At 41.6% G+C, this 23246-nt stretch overlaps 1 protein-coding gene across 1 annotated transcript; it reads right to left on the bottom strand.

Moving 5' to 3' along the window:
- Nucleotides 1-5589: 5589 nt before the first annotated feature.
- Nucleotides 5590-20031, bottom strand: kiaa0232 (KIAA0232 ortholog). Its single transcript, XM_046852577.1, is given in 10 exon segments — nt 5590-6638; nt 7377-7485; nt 9779-11146; nt 11149-11627; nt 11630-13095; nt 13185-13272; nt 13828-13894; nt 14352-14495; nt 14749-15302; nt 19793-20031. Coding segments are annotated over 9 exon segments (3963 nt in total). The 5' UTR covers nt 14974-15302; nt 19793-20031; the 3' UTR covers nt 5590-6621.
- Between the last annotated feature and the right edge of the window lie 3215 nt (nt 20032-23246).

Genomic DNA, 23246 nt, shown 5'->3' with positions numbered 1-23246 from the left:
ATACTAAATGATTGGAAGTTTGGGGTCAGTGTGTTTGGGTATTTGGAGTAAGTGTGTTTGGGAACACTAAATAAATGATTGGGAGTTTGTGGGTCAGTGTGTTTAGGAATACTAAATAAATGATTGGGAGTTTGGGGTAGGTGTTTGGGAATACTAAATAAATGATTGGGAGTTTGGGGTAGGTGTTTGGGAACACTAAATAAATGATTGGGAGTTTGAGGTAGGTGTGTTTGGGTATTTGGAGTAAGTGTGTTTGGGAATACTAAATAAATCAGTGGGAGTTTGGGGTCAGTGTGTTTGAACACTAAATAAATGATTGGGAGTTTGGGGTCAGTGTGTTTAGGAATACTAAATAAATCAGTGGGAGTTTGGGGTAGGTGTTTGGGAATACTAAATAAATCAGTGGGAGTTTGGGGTCAGTGTGTTTGAACACTAAATAAATGATTGGGAGTTTGGGGTCAGTGTGTTTGGGTATTTGGAGTAAGTGTGTTTGGAATACTAAATAAATGATTGGGAGTTTGTGGGTCAGTGTGTTTGGGTATTTGGAGTAAGTGTGTTTGGAAACACTAAATAAATGATTGGGAGTTTGGGGTCAGTGTGTTGGGAACACTAAATAAATGATTGAGAGTTTGTGGGTCAGTGTGTTTGAACACTAAATAAATGATTGGGAGTTTGGGGTCAGTGTGTTTGGAAATGTTTGAATAAAATAATTGGGAGTTTGGGGTCAGTGTGTTTGAACACTAAATAAATGATTGGAGTTTGTGGGTCAGTGTGTTTGAACACTAAATAAATGATTGGAGTTTGTGGGTCAGTGTTTGGGAACACTAAATAAATGATTGGGAGTTTGTGGGTCAGTGTGTTTGAACACTAAATAAATGATTGGAGTTTGTGGGTCAGTGTGTTTGGGAACACTAAATAAATGATTGGGAGTTTGTGGGTCAGTGTGTTTGGGAACACTAAATAAATGATTGGGAGTTTGTGGGTCAGTGTGTTTGGGTATGAATTTTAATAGTTTTTGGCCTTTTTCTTTTACCCATCAATCATTTGTCATCAATAAATGTAACTTCAGTTCTGGAATGAATAAAAGACCAGATAGTTGATATGATCTTATGCTTCGTCATGTCTGTTTACACCACTGCTATGAAATGTTGTGGCCATTTTCATCAACTGATGAACCTCAGAACCAGCTGCTTATCCTTCAGTGTGGTCCAGACATCACATCTCCTACCATGAGGAGATCACACCATCAGCCACCACATGATCTTTAGGATGTCTGGATACACAATGTAAATTAAAAAAAAGGATTCCATCCTCAAAGACTTCCTGTTCCTGCAACGGCTGGTGTTTCCCCATGTAGCCTGGTCTTGGGCCACTTCCTCTTACCACACACATCCAGTAATCGTCCAGTCGCATGAGCATGATGAGTGTGAGAAGAAAACAGCTTCTTCTTTACCCCAGTCTTGTCGAATGTGATTGGTCAGAAGGTGTTGGTGGAGAAAAGGAATGGAATTAGTTTCCTTTCGCTTTGTATAAGAGAGATCAAATGTATTCAGACACCTGATGTTTCCACCAACATTTGGTTCTTCTACATATGTGTAGGACATCTTCGGCTGCTGTGGCATACATTTTTCCCTTCCTGTGCGCTATCCAAATTTGTTCCAGCATGACAATGCAAACCCAGTGCACAAAGCTGGAGGATCACTTCTTCTTCTTCTTTCGGCTCCCATTATGGGTCGCCACAGCAGATCATCTGTCTTCATACCCCCCTGTCCTCTACATCTGCATGTCTTCCCTCACCACATCCATAAACCTCCTCCTTGTTCTTCCTCTTTTCCTCCTTCCTGGTGTCTCCATCCTCAGCATTCTCCTACTGATATACCCCATGTCCCTCCTCTGAATATGTCCAAACCATCTCAATCTCACCTCCCTCACCTTGTCTCCAAAACGTCCTACATGCGCTGTCCCTCTAATAAACTCATTTCTAATCCTGTCCATCGTCGTCACTCCCAACGAAAACCTCAACATCTTCAGCTCTGCTACCTCCAGCTCCACCTCCTGTCTTTTACTCAATGCTACTGTCTCTAATCCATACATCTCAGGTCTCACCACAGTCCTATAAACTTTCCCTTTCACTCTCACAGATACTCTTCTAGCACAAATCAACTCCTTCTGACCTTCTCTATACTCCTCCATCAACATCCTCAAAACAAATAATGCATCTGTGGTGCTCTTCCTCGGCATGAAACCATACTGTTGCTCACAGATGGTCACCTCTTCTCTCAGCCTGGCTTTCACTACTCTTTTCCAGAACTTCATGGTGTGACTGATCAACTTAATTCCCCTGTAGTTACTGCAGGTCTGCACATCTCCTTTATGCTTAAAGATCAGTACCAGCACACTCCTCCTCCATTCCTCAGGCATCTTCTCACCTTCCAAAATCTTGTTGAACAACCTGGTTAAAAACTCCACTGCATCTCTACTAAACATAAAAAAACAAAAAAAAAAAACAAGTGGAACATCCCAGAAGAGTGGAGGTTCTTATTACTGAAAATGGGGCCTTAATGTGGACTGTGACATCAAACAAGGTTAGAAGAAGTCTCCAGTTAGCAGTCAGAGGTGAAGCTGTAAGAATTCAGGCTTTGTGGTGAGGAACAGGTCATTTACAGCTGCTATAATGTAAGTGATGTAACTGAATGAGAAACAAAAGACGCCAAATGGCGGCATTCTTCATTAAAACTCATGAATTGACAAACCTTCTACTGAGCAGCATGAGGAACCTCATGAACGTTCTTCTATTCATCATCAAACATCATGACCAAGCGAGTTATTGTAATCAATCCTTTATTAGATTCAGAAAAAAAACTCAACAATGAAACCATGGATTTTTACATGGAATTAGAACAATGTGGGTTTTTTTGTGTTTTTTGAGGGGGATGGAGGAAGGGGTTCAGGGCACTGAGGCATTGAGGTGATGAACGTGACTTGGAGATGGAACACGGATCATGGGATGAAACTGAAACATCACCAGGCTGCATAGACGAGGTACAACCAGGGAAAAAAAAAAACCAGAGAGACTGGAGAGAAAACACCACCTCAGTGCTTCAAAATGCGATCCTGACTCTCGCATTCAGCGCACACACACACACACACACACACACACACACACACACACACACACACACAACAGAAATGTAGGACAGAATACGATTACGCGCTACAATGTGGTCTCTCTAACAATTTTATTTTTTTAATTGTTCATTTCTTGAGGACCCCCAAACACACATACAAGTTAAAAGTCCAAAACAACCCCCAAAAAAATAAACCTTACACACTATTTTTTTTATTTTTTTATAACAATTTCACGGCCTTTGTCGCAGTTCGGAGCGACGATGGTGTCCAAACTCCAATCCTCCAACATGTCGTGCATCTTTTCCTTTTTATTAGGTTTTAAATTCCTCTCTCATTCTAAACTCTTTTTTTTGGTGCAGAAGTCCGATTTTGGCTGAAAAGAAATAATGCTTGTTTATTTTCATCTCTGTTTTCTTAAAAAAAAGACAAAAAAAAACACCTCTAAAGTGTAATAGAAAAATAAATCAGCTTAGTTTCTTCTGAATTAAATTTTTTTATTATAATTTTTAAACTAAAGTCACTAAAGAATGAAGCCGAGGGTTAAATACAGTTTAAATAATGACTACTTATTTCTCTTCAGCCTCAAAACGACACAAAAATAAAACCAGGAAAAGCGATGTGTGCTTCATCCATTGTGTGCATTACACCGCCGCAGCCACCAGGAGGCGCAATACGGAACTACAAACGCAGTGGAAATACAGGTTTACAGGATGTTCCAGGGCTCAGAGGAGTCAGGGCTCGCACACACCGTATACACATGTATTTAAATAAAAAGATTTCAAAAATGTTAAGCAGATGTTGCTATGAATACGCACATCTGGCAAAAAAATAAAAAATAAAATTAACTTTTTTTATTACCAAATCAGCTGCCATAAAAAGAAAAATTTGCTTGTTGGTGGTGTACGAGTGTACACATTTTACATTACTTTTTTTATTAATATAAATAACTAACATCCCGTGCTGATCAATTAGAATTTTTATAATCGATTATTACGGCTTTTTATATTATATTATATTATATTATATTATATAGGAATTGCTGAGAAAATATTTATAAACGCACTCAAATCAACTGAAATGAAAAAAACATCCTCAGTGTAAACTGTCGATTTGTCCATTTATTGTGTGTGTTTTTGTTCACGTTATTATTAAAAATGACTAAATAATATGTAATTATTAAATAAATACGAGCTATCCTATTTTATTTTTTTGCTGTGAATGTGAAATCCCGACTCTCGTAACATCTGGAACATCCTAAATATTAATAATTAAAACATTCTTATAATAATATTAGTAATAATAATAATAATAATAATAATGTTTAGCTGGCTCAGAGGGCAGATATGAGACATTAGTGATGTGAAGACCAAACGCTGAACAGCAAGATCCTGTGATTAAATGTGTTGTAGTGATGTGTTTACACTAAAAATAAACCTCTCTCCATAAAAAAATCTAATCAAGTCTCCTAAATCAGCCTCGAGCTTCTCTACAGCCATAAAGATCTGCTGGTCTTCACTCGCTCTGCAGCAACCGCTCACTTTTCTACTACAACTTTCCACAAAACACAAGAGGAAAGAAGGAAAGAGAGAAAAAAATAAATAAACAGACGACACACGAAAGGCAAAACGCGTCATGAAATCCTGCTCGAGTAAAAACCGAATTCTCTCTCACCAAACAGAGCAAAAGAGAGAAAGAGAGAGAGAGAGAGAGAGAGAGAGCAAGAGAGAGAGAGCGAGAGAGAGAAAGAGAGCGAGAGAGAGAGAGAGAGCAGAGAGAGAGAGAGCGAGAGAGAGAAAGAGAGCGAGAGAGAGAGAGCGGCGAGAGAGAGAGAGAGAGAGAGAGAGAGAAAGAGAGCGAGAGAGAGAAAGAGAGCGAGAGAGAGAGAGAGAGCGAGAGAGAGAGAGAGAGAGCGAGAGAGAGCGAGAGAGAGAGAGAGAGAGAGAGTCGGTTTTACATTTGCGGAGTCGCATCCGCGCCCTCTTTCTTCTGCACCCGTTACAGAGCGAATGCAGCTTTTTTTTATTTATTTATTTTTAAAATAAAATGTTAAAAAATGTTCACGCTTTTTTTATATTGTTATAAATAAAACACAAAATGTAAATCAAACTATGTATTTAAGAGGAAATAATTATCCTTTTTTTTTTTTTTTTTTGGATGTTTCATGTAGTCTTGTAACTTACCAAACATGCCAAAAAAAAAAAAAAAAAAAACTATTTATATATATATATATATTTTTTTTATAAAAGGGAGTCAGTTTTACACTGGACTTCATCGGCTACGTTTGCAATAACAGTAACACTTAAATGTTAAATTTTTTTCTAAATGCTGAACCGTTTCTTTAAATAAACAAAAAAAAAAAAAAAAAAAAAAAAAAAGAATTAATAATAAAAGAGAAAAAAGTTTATCATGCTACCGGCTTTCTTAAACACAAAAAAAGTCAACATTTTAAAGACAAAAATCTGAAAAGAAATAAAGAAAAAAAAAAAAAAGGAAAAACACTCAGCAACCCACATCAAAAACACGCAAGACTGCAAGGTAACACAAAAAAAAAAGAAGACTCTCGCACATTTCTAAGCAGGGAGAAAAAAAAAATTTCTATCACTAAATTCAGATTTAAACCTAAAAACAACAAGGAACCCTGTATATCACACGTGCAAAATCTCTCTCTCTCTATCTCACTAAATCTGAAGGGCACGCGAGTGTTCTTTAACAAAAAGAAAAAGAAAAGAAAAGAAAAATAACAATCGCACCGTTCTCCTGTGCTACAGATCGTTTTACCTCCCGGGGGAAAAAACCCAAAGAAAATCAAAGCTATAGCTTATATACGCCTTTATATTTCACTTTTTCATTAAATATCTATTTTTTCTTAATGCTGTAAACTGTAATAAAGTAATTCAGAAGTCAAATCTCCCCCCAACCTCCCCCCCCACACTCACGCTTTCTTCCTTTCCTCCCCGTCTCCAGCACTCGTTACACAGACGGGTTTTCACGCCTAACTGGGGATGGAACGCAAACTGAACAAAAACAACGTGTGAATGGGGAAAAGATTCACTCCTTCCATTCCATTACGCCTTTTAAAGGTGGATTAGATGTTAGGGAGTGACACACAAAATGCTGCGGGGGAGGGAAAAAAATCTAATGGGGTTAAAGTAAAGATCACCTCATTATCAGCTACACACACACACACACACACACACACACACACACACACACACACACACACACACACACACACACACACACACACACACACACACACACACACACACGTCGGTTCCCCTTTTGGTTACATTTCTAACCAATGACTACAGAGGATGAGGTGAAAAGGGAGGAGACCAGGGGGGTGTGGCAGGAGATTGAAGACGATGGGTTCTGATGAAGCCGCTCCTCCTCGTTCCTCTGCTGGGTTTACTGTGGAAGGAGGAGCGAGTTGAGGTTCTGAAGCGTCCGGCTGGGTTCTGCTCCACCGTGCCTTGGTGCTCAGCAGCGAACTCATATGTTACTACTTTCTGTAAAGAGAAAAAGGGATTGTGAGATAGAGAGGAATCGGGATCGCGACCCTGAATAGCACAAGAGTCGACGCTTCAGTAGGCGGAGCCTGATTCTAATATCAATCTCTCAATCAGATCTTCTGTAAGGAGGAGCGTACCATTATGGTTATCTGGTGGTGCTCCATATAAACAGCCTGTTATTATTATTATTACAGACGTTTTTAGGAAATAATTTTAAAGTGCGTGAGGAAATCAACCCCTCGTAAGAGATATAAGTTTCACTTTCCATGAGCCGAGAGCGACACAGGAGCCGGGGTTTAAATATTTAACAACGTCTGGGATGCACCGATGTTGCGCTGTACTTGAGGGTGTGCTCGCACGTTTTAACTTGATTTCCGACACGTTAAATGTGAATCCTGTCAGCGGCGTAGCCTTTCTGCGCTTATGTATGTGCTATTTGTTAGCTTTTCTGATCTAAAATGTTTCTATACAAAAGCTTGAATATCTTGGCGTGATGTTTTGATCATCATAGGTTCATGATGGAATTGTTTTACAGATGTTGGCCTTTTATTTAAACTTTAAAAAGGCACCATCAGTTCACTTAACAGGAAGTTTTGGTTGCCTTACCAACTTGTTGACTACCCAGTGTGGCACCGCCCCCAAACACACACACACACACACACACACACACAATACGACTATGTAAATCCTTAGTCGTGGACACCCCTAATCGGAACCCCGGCCTGTTCACGCTACCTGTGCATCGAGATCCTGAAAACATGGAGGAACAAAGCGTGTTCTGCCACCAGCAATCCTCACGCTGACTCCCCCTCGCGTTCGGCTCCCCAAAACCCAGCAGGGGAAACTGACAGGAGGGAAAACAAAACAAAACAAATCAATTTATCAATCTGTGAGATTCTCTTCTCAGGAGGAAAACGGCTATATTAGAAGGTCTAACTCTAGGACCAGAAGTTACGTGAACTATAATTATTGCTGATTCAGCACCTAATCACCCTATAGACCTTACAAATTTGATCACATCCCCAGGAACGTCGTGCTTGCACTACTGTAAAAACAGGCCCTTGTTCTGGTTTGGTCATGCTGAGGGTTTAAATGGAAGTCATTGCTTTCAAGACATGTTGATTGTAAGCATGACATACAGGTAGTCTCAGAGTTACATTTTCAGGCGGGATTTTACACTAGATTCACCTTAGCCATTGCACGTTACAGTACAAGGCGTCAACATGGAATAAGCATCTAACAAGTGCACTGGTAGCAGTGTAATATCTCTATATATGAACAGGCTGGATTTGGAGCAATGCTGCCAGGATGTACATATCTCCCATCATGCTAGATGCTTCTCTCTCCCCAACGGTCGACAGAGATCAGTTAGACCTGACACATACATATGTAGCATACATTTTATACAGTACAATACTGTAAATTGATCTGTTTTGCCACATTATATTATGTAATCTGTTAAACTAACAAATTACAGTTTACTAACCCATACTGATCACCATTCTTTAAGATTCCTGAGTAGGCTAGGCCATGTTTCAACTTGGACAAGAAGGAATGTAGAATGGTGAATGGTGTAATTGTTACAAATCTCCATCCTAACAGGGACTACCTGTAGACATATGCATGCCAGAAGATGCAAGACGTTCAAATTCTTGATTTAAAATATAAAAGGCTCAAAGCCCACAGACAAAGTCAACCTAGATCATCTCTTTTTCTTCTTTTTCTTTCGGCTTCTCACATTGGGGGTCTCCACAGCGGATCATCCTTCTCCATACCCCCCTGTCCTCTACATCTGCCTCTTTCACACCAACTACCTGCATGTCTTCCCTCACCACATCAATAAACCTCCTCCTTGGCCTTCCTCTTTTCCTCCTTCCTGGTGGCTCCATCCTCAGCATTCTCCTACTGATATACCCCATGTCCCTCCTCTGCACATGTCCAAACCATCTCAATCTCACCTCCCTCACCTTGTCACCAAAACGTCCTACATGCGCTGTCCTCTAATAAACTCATTTCTAATCCTGTCCATCGTCGTCACTTCCAACAAACATCTCAACATCTTCAGCTCTGCTACCTCCAGCTCCACCTCCTGTCTTTTACTCGATGCCACTGTCTCTAATCCATACAACATCTCAGGTCTCACCACAGTCCTATAAACTTTCCCTTTCACTCTCAGAGATACTCTTCTATCACAAATCACTCCTGCTATCACTCTTCTCCACCCACTCCACCTTGCCTGCACTCTTTTCTTCACTTCTCTAACACACTTTCCATTACTCTGCACTGTTGACCCCAGGTACCTGAACTCCTCCACCTTCTCCACCTCTTCTCCCTGCAACTGCACCCCGTCCGTCAACCTGTCCATCACCACTGCAAACAGGAAAGGGCTCAGAGCCGATCCTTGATGCAATCCAACCTCCACCTTGAACCAGTCTGTTGTTCCTCCTGCACATTTCACTGCTGTCACACTGTCCTCATACATGTCCTGCACCACCCTCAAATACTTCTTTGACACACCTGACTTCCTCATACAATACCACAACTCCTCTCTCCACTCTGTTGTACGCTTTCTCTAAATCCACAAACACACAATGCAGCTCCTTCTGACCTTCTCTATACTTCTCCATCAACATTCTCAAAGCAAATAATGCATCTGTGGTGCTTTTCCTCGGCAGGAAACCATACTGCTGCTCACAGATGGTCACCTCTTCTCTCAGCCTGGCTTCCACTACTCTTTTCCATAACTTCATGGTGTGACTGATCAACTTTATTCCCCTGTAGTTACTGCAGATCTGCACATCTCCCTTATTCTTAAAAGATCAGTACCAGCACACTCCTCCTCCATTCCTCAGGCATCCTCTCACCTTCCAAAATCTTGTTGAACAACCTGGTTAAAAACTCTACTGCATCTCTCCTAAACATCATCAGTATCTCATCTGGTCCAACCAACTTTCCACTTTTCATCCTCTTGATCACTGCTCTCACTTCCTCCTTACTAATCCTATTCAATTCCTGCTTCACCATCTCCACGCTATCAAACCTTCTCTCTCATTTTCCTCGTTCATCAGTTGCTCAAAATACTCCCTCCATTTTCTCAACACGCTTCCCTCACTAGTCAAATCTAAATCAGCTCTTACCTCATGCACATCTTTATCCAGGTCGTACGATTTCCCGGATTTCGGAAGCTGTCTGGCTTCCTCACACCCATAAGCCTCCCTTTCTCTGCAGGGCTCCTCTTTCTGAAGGGTGTCCACAGGCGCCTTCACATGACAGCTCACCACGGACACTGCGGCTGCGGCTTTTCCTGCGATTTCGCAGTCTACGCAGACCTCCGGCTCGGTGGTTGTCAGAGTCGCACCCCCGCCTTCCTGGGAATCGAGCGACGTCTGGGCACTTTTCTCCATGCCAGACTTTTTTAATCTTGGTAGAAATTTACCAGATTCCAGTTCGGACTTCCCGTAATAAGGGCCTTCGCATTCGGCGTCTTCCTCCAGGGGTTTGAGATCTGCCTGTGGGTCGTCAAAGAGGTCCGTCTGGTCAGGAACAGGAAAACCCATTTCCTCCTTTTCGGACTCGCCATCCGATACGCTGCACCAGCCGGGAGAAAGTTCAGAGGCTGATATCGGCCGGAAGTGAGTCCTCGGAGATATGCGGATGGCCCGGTACTGAGTGCGGTTGATGCCATAGAGCCGTGGGCTGAATGGCGCATTGTCGGAGTTTGAGCACAATATGGATTTTGGCTTGAATCCTGGGCTGAACGAGGCCATGTCTTCTGGTTCAAAAGAGCATTCCACATGCAGGACCTGGGAAAAAGGGTTATTGAGATCGAAGGATGAAAATGGATAATCAAGTCCTTGCTGCTCTCCACAGTAGCCTCCACAGGATCCAAGCAAATCTTCATGGAAGATAACAGAAAATCCCTTATTCAGCCCTTCTCCTGACCCTTTGGTAGCCTGACCGTTCTGTCCGAAAGAAACCAGAGGTCGCCACAGAGGCTTGTGGCCAGGAGCAAAGCAACTGCCCGCATTCATGAATACATCCGTCCCCGCAATGGTCACCACATCGGACGAGGAAGCCGATGCACATTGCAACAAGCTCCCACAGGTGCCGATGGGTGGAACCACAGTCCATTCCTTGTCCCCGTTTAGAGCCTTAAGCTCTCCGTACACTCCTCCAAGAATAAACGATGAACTGTCCCTTTCCACATCAACGTCCCAAGGCCTGGCAGGTGTTGCATAGTCTCCTCCGCCCACCTTGGAGACCTTATTTTTAGCCAGTCCTTGGTCCTCCTTCTGACTATCCCACAGATGGTACTCTGAACGCTGTATGGCCTTTTTTTCGATAGGCTCCTTCACCTCACCGTCAAGACAGCCACACTGATAACTGGGCGTCTCCTCCGAAAACAAGTCGTCGTCTGCATTCTCCACTTCGAGAGTTAAGACGCAATCACTTTCTCCGATAGCCATCCAAATATCTTTTATTATTCCTGAGCGGTAATCGTCGTTTTGTTGGGTGGTGTCTTCGGAAACAGAACAGTGTTGAACTGTTTGCTCTCTTCCTGCTCTAGTGCTATTCCGCAAACAGACTCCAGTTTAGAGACCTTGTTGAAGGTCTGATTGGACACTATGCCTGCACTAATTTCATCTTGCTGGTGACTTGGGCTTTCCTGCAGGAAATCCAAAAACTCCTTTTTCAGGTACACCGTTGGAACAGGAGGAATTCCACAGACGGCTTCCTCGCTGCCAAACTGAGAAGGATCATCTGCTTGGCCGGATACTTGCTCAATGTCCGAGCGCGTCTCCTCCGAGTGGGACCACGGACTGCACGTTCTCGTCGACAGGTTGGAGCAGTGTTCATTCTCGTCGAAGGCACTATTTTTGGTCCAGATTAGCAAGCGAGACTGTTTGTTTGTATGGGGATCTAGGCAGCAACTCGAGTCTACATTTTCGCGGCTGGATGTAAGAGAGTCGCAGGAATAGGGAAAGCGGAGGTGTCGCACTGCACCTCAAAGAGCGAGAAGCAGGAGTTTAGGGCCGACATGCTCCCGCTCACGTCCTGGACAGGAGGGTCTCTAAAAGTGCTCGGGTTAAATGGCATGCCACCCAGAAGTGGGGAGAGCCTGACCGGAGAGTCACCTGTGCAGCTTCTACCTTCAAATTCCTCAGAACTAGATGATGAGCAGCATTCCCACATGTGAGCGATGTTTTCCATGTCCTGCGTAAGAATCACGTCATCTCCTATAGCTTCCAAAGAATTTGCCATTATTGCACTTTCCTCCTGCAGTTCAAAGCCATCTAAAACTACACAACGCCCTGCCTCTCTAGGCTCATTGCTCTTTTGCCGGATCATGCTCAAGATCCGGCTTTCTTGTACTGCATCTGAGGCACTGGGATCCAATATGGATTGATATATATCGACTTCATAGAAGTGAGTGAATTCAGACAGATGCTCATCATCTAAATCTTTACCATCCTCAGGAAGAGGGCAGCATGAGGTCCCATTCAGTTCAGTGGCCTCCTCGTTTCCCTCGCTGGACACCTCGACAAAGTGCCCATCCACGAACGTACCTGCTGAGAGGTATGCCCTTTGAAACGATGTGTTGGCAATGCAGATCCCTTGTACCTGTTCGGACAGACTGTCCACATCATTGGACGTAGCTGGGTCGTTAGGAGAATCTGGTTTGCTTCGATACTTTGTCTCCAGTTTGCTCCAGCTGAATGGGACAAAATACTCTGATATGGGCTCGGTGTACCAAAGGGGTTCTTCAACATATTCCCTGTTATTGGCTTCACCGCCAGACTCTTTCAAGTCGACCCAGCTGGGATCTTTCCGAAGCTCTCGTAATGGCTTTTTGCCTTTCTTTGTGTAGTGCTGCTGGAGCTTCAGAGGGCCATCGGAGGTACTGAAACTACTACCTCTGTTCCTGCGCTCTTCTTTCTCAATAGCCTTTAAAGCCAGTTTTACTTGGCCATGGTTTCGCCCTTTTTTGTTTCTGCTGCTGACCTCGCGAGACTTGTGTCTGACCCGAGCACCTTTAGAGGCCTTTACGTCACCCTGGTTACAGCTAGAGCTTGAGCCACCTTCGCTGGATCCTGAAGACCAGGACCTGGGACGGTGTCCCAAATAAGACCGATGTCTGGTGTGTCTTTTGTTTTGACAAACGACCTGGTCACTGCATGCCCCAGAAGCTCCTCCGTGGTATCGGTTCTCTTTTTCCTTCTTGCTGCTTCTTTTCTCGTTGGTTGTCGAGGTGGTGTCCGGTGCGTCGGGTGCTTTTTCCTTAAAGACTTCACCCTCACTGGTGCAATCTTTCGGGGAGGAGGTGTCCGTGCTCGTTTGAGGAGCGGCAGATGACGAGCTGGAATATGCGCTCGCTTTGGCCTTGTTCCACACAGTCATAATCTCTTGGAGACAAACAGGTTTTTCAGATAGAGGTGGAAAGGCTTCGTAGTACCTTGAAGGAGACACAAATAAATAAGTACAGTGAATGAGACTATTTTAAAAATAATTTTTTTCTATTGAAATTCAAAAGACACTCCTTACATTTCCACCTGGTCTTTAGAAGAAGGTGATTCAGCCAATTCAGGAGATCGGGATTCGTCTGGCTTCTTAATTGTTTGCTTTTCTGTTTCTACAAGACATTGAAAAAAGACAGTTGATATTTCTGATGCGTTTGCTAGCCATGTGTGTTACTTATAACATAATATAATATGACTTTCAAGTTAATATAAATAGAACGAGGGCCGGGGGGTGGGGCAGAATTACTATACATGTGCACATAAATCAAACGACAAATGATTATATATGTTGTAATAAAATATAATATAGATATAACTGGAGTTACAGATTTTCATACACTTACATGTTGTTAAAATGTTGGTCAATTTATAGGCAAAAATCTCAGTACAATAACTTTTTTTGCAGTCTGACTTTTTACTGCTGCTACAAATACAATTTAATGCTGCTAAACTTTACTTCACTTTATACCTTAATATGTATATTTAGTTACATTTTCCATTTTTTTTATTTTTAATTTAATCCTTCACTTTAATCTGAGCAACTGCAACCAATCACTTTCTCTAAGGGATTAATAAAGTATTCTACAGTTCTGATATTAAAATCAGAATGAAACAAAAATTCAATTCATGGAAAACTTCATCAAAATAAAAGAGAAAGAACAACAAACCTTGTTTGTTCTGAATGTCCTTGAGCTTGGAGCAAAGCTCCTCGACCAAACTTTCAACTCCAGAGTTCTGACGTGGGGAGGAAAACACACAAAAATATCAAATCGTTTGCTACCTCTGGTTGCAATGAACTTTTTAATAAAAATAATAAATGATTAAAAAATAAAAAAGGAATAAAAGATTGAATGAGGCATCGTTGAATAGGGAATCTCAGGGGGTGTCCTCAAATATGTTTATTTTTATATGTAAATATTAACAGATTTCTGTACCAAACACAAAGTACATGAAGACATGCTGCTGTATGAAAATCATCTACTTCAGGGTGGTAACTGACTCTAACAACACACCTATTATTGATTTATTCCTTAATTATACCTGCATTTACGTAAAGTGCTCAGAAAGACCACTCCGATAGAGTATGTGCGAGATCAAGCGCAAGACTGAACAGAAAACTGGTTACTGGCAAAGTTACAGCGCATGAGAAAAAAAAAAAAGGACCTACGCGAGTTACAACAGAAGCTCTTACTTCATCAGAAGCAGAACGTAGGCATTGCACAGCGGCCTGCTTCTTCAGTTCCTCCAGAGTCAGGTCCGTCCCTCCCTTCCGCTTGCTGCCCTTCCCCCATTTTTTGCCGGCTCCCTTCTCCCAACCCAGGAAGATGTCGTTCTCCTGTGTAGGTATGACCAGACAAAGCATTTCGTTTCGTTAATTCTCCACAATGCGGAGCTAAACAAGGAACAAAAACCACCAAGCTCTGTGTTGACACTGTGACCCGAAACGAGTCGAGGCAACCTTATTAGAGCTTTCAGTTCCCTTTCTGTGGAAAAAAAGCATTAACTCTAGCCATCTGTTGATGCCCGCTCGAACGAATCAAGATGGCCACAGTATTGTAAATTGCTGAGAAGTATAGAAACCCCAATACCTGGTCCTGCAGATCGTAGTCGTAGCTGTCGTGCAGCAGGAGGCTGAGGACATATCGAGTGTAGATCATGGCATCGATGCCACATTTCTCCAGCTCCTGGCCCAGCCAGCTCTGCACCGGGCCCAGAGCCTGCAGCAGGGACATGTCGGACGGGGAAAGAGAGCCGAGCAACGACACGCTCTCGGGAGGAGCAGCACCGGACGAATCGCCGCTTACAGGACGCATGGGACTGCAGGGTCTTAGGTCGGAGCTATCTTCAAATGCGGGGACATTGTCCCGGTTTGTCTTCGAGAGGTTTATGATGTATGGTAATGCTAGGGAAAGGAAGGAATCGAGACTAGAGGGGGTTCACTCCAGTGGGAAAGGAGAGAGGAGGTCTACATGGAGGGTCATGTAGATTTGATTTTATTGTATTTGGCAAGGAAGGGGTACTCTAATCTTCAGGCATGGTTCACAGAGGTGAGTACAGGCAGCTTAGAAGAGGAGAACACAACCTGTGCTCAGTAGGCGGTCTGAGATCTTCATGGTGGGTGACTGAAAGCTCCAGAAATCACCTGAAACAAGAACAGAGTATTATTTTCCCTAGATTTTCTCCCCAAATTATCCTCAGCCAATTCCCTGCCAGGAGTAATATAGGTCTCCCCTATATTAACACCATCACGCGTTTCCTCCAAGACTCACGAGGTCAACCAAGTGCATTTTTAACCTGAGACACTTGAAGGAAAACGATATCCACCCCTTTTCATATGATGCCAACAATTGGCTAGTGTGCCAGCAGACAGCCGTGGAGTAGTCAAGCCTTTAGGATCTCAAATCAGCAGCACCTGAGACTTGCCTATAACATGTCTGGACTGGGTATTGTTTGTCGTTCTCCAGAAACGCCAATAAAAAGAGGGCAAACATTTTTTTATCAGTATTTGAAAAACTAACATTTTCCTTTCATCTGTACATTTGGTTAAACTTACTACACAGCACTGAGCCATGATGTACGAAAGTCCCAAGAGGCCATGCATTATAGAATCTTTTCATTTTCTCGTGATCTCGACATAACGAGAAAATTTGGCCGTCATAAGAGCATGTTCTAGAGGCAGCATCATGGATAACATAACCATTTCAAAAGGTCATAAGAAAACAACTGTTGGGATCTTGAGAAAACAAGAACATGTTATATATGCATATGATAACGCATGGGCTCTTAGGATTTCCATAATGATCATTATGTGTATGGGGCTTGAAAAGAATAGAAACTGGTCAAAGGTTGAAAAAAAGAAAGCAGCATGAACCCGAACAAAGAGAAATGGGTGCCGGAAAGCAGAAGTACGTCTGCAAAGCAAGCCTGGATTTGCATCAAATGTATTGCACAGCAGCAGTTGTGCGTTTTATACACAAGTATATACAAAAAAGCATAGTAGAATGCATGTACACGAGATGCAGGTAAAATATATAAAGTTGAGACATTTCAGGCTTCCCCTGAGAAGTCACATGATGCAATGCAACAGCATCTGAATAAGCTGAAGTCTGTCCGGAGGACAGAGGCTTTGCAAGTCAAAGAGTTTGACATTTTATACCCTTACTAAGCAAAAATCTACTCAACATTAATCTAATAAGGAACAGCAGGGCTTTTGATATCCATATTCCCCCCTGTGGAAATTCCCAGCTATATTTTGCCATAGTAGCATGTTTCGAGTGTAAACAGTTGTGGTTTTGTTTTAGTCATATTGCAAACACTTAGAATCCCTTGCACTGCTGTGACAATGAGCAGAAGATTGTACTCCGTGTACCAGGTTTAGAACAGGTTTAAACTCAACCACTGGACAGGACTGAACTAAATTATACTTGACTGGACAAAAAACTAGAGCGAATTGGAGTGGACTAAATAAACCTAATAAGACTATTAACCCTACAACGAGACTTTAGACTGGATTAGACAATCAGACTGGTCCTGACAGTTAAGTGGGTTAGAATGGACCTGACAACCAGGCTGGTTTGGACTGAGCCTGACTAGACGAGAACTGAATTAGTCATGTCCAGTGCAATCCAGCCAAGACGGGACGTGACAGCCAGTCTTGTCTGGACTGGACCTGACGAGACAGGACCTGACAACCAGATAGTAATAAACAAGATGGACAATTAGACTGGACTAGACTGCGTAATTGGACACAACCGGTCTGAACCGGATGAGACTAAATAAATGAAACTGGCTTAACAACTAGACTGCAGTCGACAACTGAAAAACGTGTCATTGATCCGGTTAGCGCTTCTGCTTTCCTGTAAGAGAACTACAGACCACAATACTTCTTTGCTTAATCATATGTAGCATTTTCTGTTAATGATGTTCCCTTTCTGATTTTAAGATGGATCAGATGGGTCATAAATGACGCAGCATGATGAAATCAGTTGGCTTTGATCATAAGTTCCATGTCACATGATGTAGACCGTAGATCAGATTAAAGCAGGATTTGACTTCATTTAATGGTCTATTTCATTTACTAAAATAAAATGTAACAAAAGTCGGAATATGTCAATAGCAGTTTCAAAACAAGCCAGTCCACTCTGATCGCTCCGACACAGTATTTAATCATGAAGGACTCGTACGTGGTGCTCGTGTCCTACCTAACACACCCCAGGAATATAAAAGTCTGAAAAGGAATGGAGAGGGGACAGAATCTGAGACTTGTCCGAACCAGTGTTTGATTGTCAAGAGCAGTGGACTGAAACCTTCCAAAGAACCCTACGAGGTTTTTACTCATCGTTACTGCTTCACACCAAATGTGCGAGAGATTCTAGAGAATTCTGCTATTGCAACACTGACTTGCAGTGTATAAGGAGCAAGAGACGCGAGTGTGTCGACGGCTTGGTGCTTTACATGCAGAAATGATACTTCAAGTCAAACATGGAAAAATGCAAATCTGTAAATGTAAATTCTTTCACACTGTGCTGTGAATTATGTAAGATGAACGGATCCACCGTCTGTATCGGGATATACAGGTTTCCTAGTGTACCAGCTGAAGAACGGAAAAGGGATGAAATAGATTCTTCTCCCAGCCCTTTACCTCTACTATAACCTGGTAGAAATGACAGAGTAGAAATGGTTTAAACAGTCTCCTTTGCAAAAGTTCCTGAGAAAAAGCTTGAAAGTTTTTTGATCAGGTCTCAGGTGCTCAGGTGTCCTAACAGACAGTCTAATAAACGTAACTATACATTGAGTTTTACTACGCAAATGTTCACGCACAAATCAGCAGTGCCTGTCAGTCTTCGCAATTGGTGCTGTGAACGTCTCGGTTCCAGAACCTTACTTCAAAAGAGCTCACTGATCCAGCGAACCCAGAAGAATGGCACTGAAAGGCCGGATTGTAACAGGATAGCGGAATAGCGTTGGTACTTTAGCGGTCTGGAATAGTATGTGATGTTTTGACGTTAGGCTGTTTACGCAGTTGGAGACGTGGTGTCATGTGGTGCAATAAATCAGCTCTAACTCTACTCTGGGGCCCACTGTAGGTCCTGGGAGCTTCATGAACAGGAGATACAGACCATCATTCAAACCTCAGCCAAGTACTTGAGACGTAGTTCTTGGTTAAGTTCCTAAACCTACCTTTAAAAATCTTTTCCAGACAAAAACGAGCTGTGTCCCCACAAAAATATAGCTGCTGGTACTCTCCAATGAAGTTCTACTTTATCTCCTTTGTACAGATTTGATTAGGTCAGAACTCGACGTCGAAGAACCCGACTTTGTCTCCACGATCCAGTTCTACATCTTTATTCTTCCCAAAAATAAAACCCCCTATTCAGACGCCATTCGTTTTGCGCTTTCCTCAGAAATAGTAAGTCATTATCAGATCACATGACAGGAACAGTCAATACTTCCCGCTTCGTCTTTACGCAAAAGGAAGAGCGAAAAAAAAAAATATGCAGAGTCATGTTCTTTAAGGGTTCCTACGAAAAGAAACAAAATTCCAGAGATACTCCAGGAATAAAATCATGCCACACGCCTCTCGGGTAAAACCATTGCCACCTGAACAGGGCGTCCGGGTGCTTCCGCAGAACCGGTCGGTTCTCCTCGCCGTCATTCTCATCATCCTCATCATCTCGGAGATAAACAGAAATATTTTGCTTTTTGTTTCCCCCCTTTCATTCTTGCAAAACCAAATCACAAAAAAAACATGTTGAAAGAATAAAAAAATATTTGTTTGGATTTAAAAAAAACACAATCCTTTAAATATTCAACCAAAAAATAATAATATATATTTTTTTACATGTTCAGCAGCTGATCCATTTTGAGAATTTTTTTTATATTTATTTGTAATATTTCTGTAATTTATTTTTGATGCCATTTTATAAGACAGTATAGAGTTTCTCTCACACACACACACACACACACACACACACACACACACACACTCCAGTGGATATATAAAAACTAATAACCCGACCATCAAATTCATTCTTTACTTTATAACAAACACAAATCTGTATTTAATTTAAATAGTAAATAAATTGTTTACATCCATGTTGAATAAACAGAGAGTCAATGGTACATGACTGTCATTCACCCTGACACACACACACACACACACACACACACACACACACACACACACACACACACACACACACCGCTCACTTTAACCCCTTATTACTTATTATTAATCGCAAAACTTCATTAATAAGATGAATAATCTTGTAATTGTTATGATTATTATTTAGGTGTGGATGAGGCCTAGGATCCGCCTCCCAGTCCAGACCCCTTCACTACTCCCACTCCCAGCCTTACACCTGACACAAACACACACATATTCTATTATTATTACTATTAATAATACAAAATAAAGTTCACAAGGCAGATTTTACATCCTATTTCCACCGAACACACCAGCGCTAAGTTGTTATGCTAGGCTTGGTTATGCTAGGCTAGTTTACAGCTAGCTAGCGCTAGTGACGTTTGTCTCTGAGAGACGTTGAAATTGAAGCGTAAACACTCCGGACGCACGCGAACGCCCTAAAAGCGTATTAAAACCAATGAAACCAAATTAATCCTCAGTCTTACCTGCCTTTATATTCAGAGTAAAATCAGCGGGGAACGAAAACACAAAAGCGGGGCAGGAGAACTTCTCTCCCGCTACCGGCCGCTTCAGAGCTCAGGCTCTGACCGTGTTTTTTTATCCTGAACCAAACCAGCGAAGGCAACTGCCGCCATTTTGGATCCGAGCACGGCGCCGAGAGAGCGCACGCTCAAACGGTGACTTAGAGCCAACATGGCGGATAACTGACACCGAGTTTCCTTCGCGCTCCATTTTTATTTTCCTCCGCCCGTCTCCGGGGCAACAGGACGGCTCGCTACCCGGTCTACATAAATATGACTGGTGTGTTCTTCCGCCCTCGATTGCATCAGAGCATTAAATAGAGCCAGTTGTCGAAAAAAAATAAAATGACGCTTTCGCAATTCTTACTTTATTATTTATATATATTTTTTACTCTTAAGTAATTCTGGCGTACAATAAAGATAAATCCTCCCACAACTTATAAAACACAACACAAAAACATGTGGTTTATGAAGGAAAATCCTAAAAAAAAAAAAAAAAGTAAAAAAAAAAGAATAAAAAAGACGAAAATAATGAAATTTTTCACATAAATACACGTATTTTATGTTTATATAATGAGATTTTTGTCAGTGTTTAACCATTCCGGGTTCAGACCCTAAAATCCTGCACATAAACCTGTTTTACAGACAGATATTTATGTTTTATTGTTTTTAGCATTAAAATATTATTGATCTTAGACCCAAAAATTTATAAAAAAATAAAAACAGAGTGCAGGATAAAATATTTATTTGGACGGTTTTATACACGCAATAAATAAAAATCATGGCGTTTTGATGAGAGATTCATCAAAATCGTTCATCAAAACGCCATTTCTTTCTCTATTTCTGAGAAAAAGAAGCTTCAAAAAGCCAATTCTCGTATATTTCACTGGGAATACTTGCTTTTCTGGCGAAGAATTTAAAGCTATGGAGCTGTTTTCTTCTGTTTTCAGAACTGGGGAAGCAGGAATGATATTAAATTCATAATTATGTAATAACAGAACACTGACCGACCTTCAGACCTTTTACACATACATTAAATACGTAAACAATTAAAGAGCGTGGATGGACGGTGGAAAATAAAATGTCAGACACTGCATCACAGACAGAAAATGTGTCCAAACCACCAGACGTCACAAAAGATTATTTTTCCCACAAGCATTTAGACGTATAACCACTGAATTACCAAAGAAACATCCCTGAATGTGCAACTGATGGCTGTGTGCTCAACCCACAGTGTTGCAGCAATAATCCAGGTTTAGGTGTGTGTTACAGGATGTAGTCGCCTGATGTAGAGGTGATTAAAGATGGTGTAAGATGGATTTGTGCACAGGGACATTGTCCTGCTGGAACAGGTCTGAGTCTACTGGTTTAAGTAAAGGAAAATATCATGCTGCTGCATCCAAAGGCGTTCTAAACGATTGTGTGTCTCCAACTTTGTGCTTAAAGTTTGGGGAAGAAACACATATGTGTTCCAGTGAAAATTCCAGTATTCACACTGCCCATGGGATAAGATGCATATACAGTATATGTATGTAAATTAAGCAACTCATCATCCTGTTCATCATCTCTGAATATCTCAGGATTGGATTAAACCCCTGATCAAGACGGACCATCAGGACCAGCATTGTGACACCATTAATCAGTGATCTTTTATCTAAACCTAGAAGGTCGATCTTAATGCCAGCAGGTAATGAAACGCTTAACCATGTGTGAACAGTATTGTGGAGAACATGGTAAATGCAGTATGTATACCATGCAGAAAGCCTGATATATATATATATATATATATATATATATATATATATATATATATATATATATATATATATATATATATATATGTATGTGTGTATGTATGTGTGTGTGTGTGTGTGTGTGTGTGTGTGTGTGTGTGTGTGTGTGTGTGTGTGTGTGTGCGCGTGTCCGGCGTCACGCAGCTACACCGAACAACTGTGTGTATAGCAACCACTTGGAGATAAGCAAATAAATGCAAATCTCTGTGGAACCTATTACACACACACACACACACACACACACACACACACACACACACACACACACTTTTGGTGTGTCATTGCTTCCCCATAGCAGAGCACTTTTTGTTTTGCATTGGGAGAAGTGGTGAAATACTTCATTGCTCAATATGAAAATGGTACAGTCCAGTTTTAGACTCCTCCATGCATCAGGGCATCAGAGCACCACACCATTACATATTCTTACAACAGAAACGATCGTGCAGCAGGGGGCGCAACGGAGCTGATGTGAGTGTGTTAGATGTATACGAGTGTGTGTTAAATATGTGTGTGTGTGTGTTAGATGTGTGTGAGTGTGTGTTAGATGTGTTAGTGTGTGTTACATGTGTGAGTGTATTAGATGTGTGTGCATGTGTGTTAGATGTATATGAGTGTGTATTAGATGTATACGAGTGTGTGTTAAATGTATGTGAGTTTGTGTTAAATGTGTGTGAGTGTGTATTAGATGTGTGTGAGTGTGTGTTAGATGTGTGTGTTAGATGTGAGTGTGTGTGTGTGTGTTAGATGTGTGTGTTAGATAATTGTGAGTGTGTGTGTGTGTTAGATGTGTGTGTGTGTGTGTGTGTGTGTGTGTGTGTGTGTGTGTGAGATGTGTGTGTGTGTGAGATGTGTGTGTGTTAGATGTATGTGTGTGTGTTAGATGTGTGTCAGTGTGTGTAAATGTGTGTAAGTGTTTGTTAGATGTATGTGAGTGTGTGTTAGATTTGTGTAAGTGTGTTAGATGTATTTTAGTCTATGTTAGATGTGTGAGTGTGTGTGTGTGTCAGGTAAGTGTGTGTCAGATGTGATTATTTGTTAGATGTATGTTAGTGTGTTTTCAGATGAGAGTGAGTGTGTTTGAGATGAGTGTGAGTGTGTGTTAGATGTGTGAGTGTTTGTTAGATGTGTGTGAGTGTGTGTTAGATGTATGTGTGTGTCTGTGTGTTAGATAAATGTGAGTCTGTGTTAGATGTGTGTGTGTGTAAATGTGTGTTAGATGTGTGAGTGTGTGTTAGATGTGTGTAAGTGTGTTAGATGTGTGTGAGTGTGTGTTAGATGTGTCTAAGTGTGTGTTAAATGAATGTTAGTGTGTGTTAGATGTGTGTGAGTGTGTGTTAGATGTGTATGTGTGTGTTAGATGTGTGTCAGTGTGTGTTAGATGTATGCGTGTGTTAGATGTGTGTGCGTGTGTTAGATGTGTGAGTGTGTGTTAGATGAATGTGTGTGTTAGATGTGTGTCAGTGTGTTAGATGTGTATGTGTGTGTGTTAGATGTGTGTCAGTGTGTCTTAGATGTGTGTGATTGTGTTAGATGTGTGTGATTGTGTGTTAGATGTGTATGTGTGTTAGATGTGTGTGTGTTAGATGTGTGTGTTAGATGTGTGTGTATTAAATATGTGTGATTGT

This window comes from Silurus meridionalis, chromosome 6, assembly GCF_014805685.1.
Source record: "Silurus meridionalis isolate SWU-2019-XX chromosome 6, ASM1480568v1, whole genome shotgun sequence".
Classification (NCBI taxonomy): Eukaryota; Metazoa; Chordata; class Actinopteri; order Siluriformes; family Siluridae; genus Silurus; species Silurus meridionalis.
This window is presented reverse-complemented; position numbering and strand designations above follow the sequence as displayed.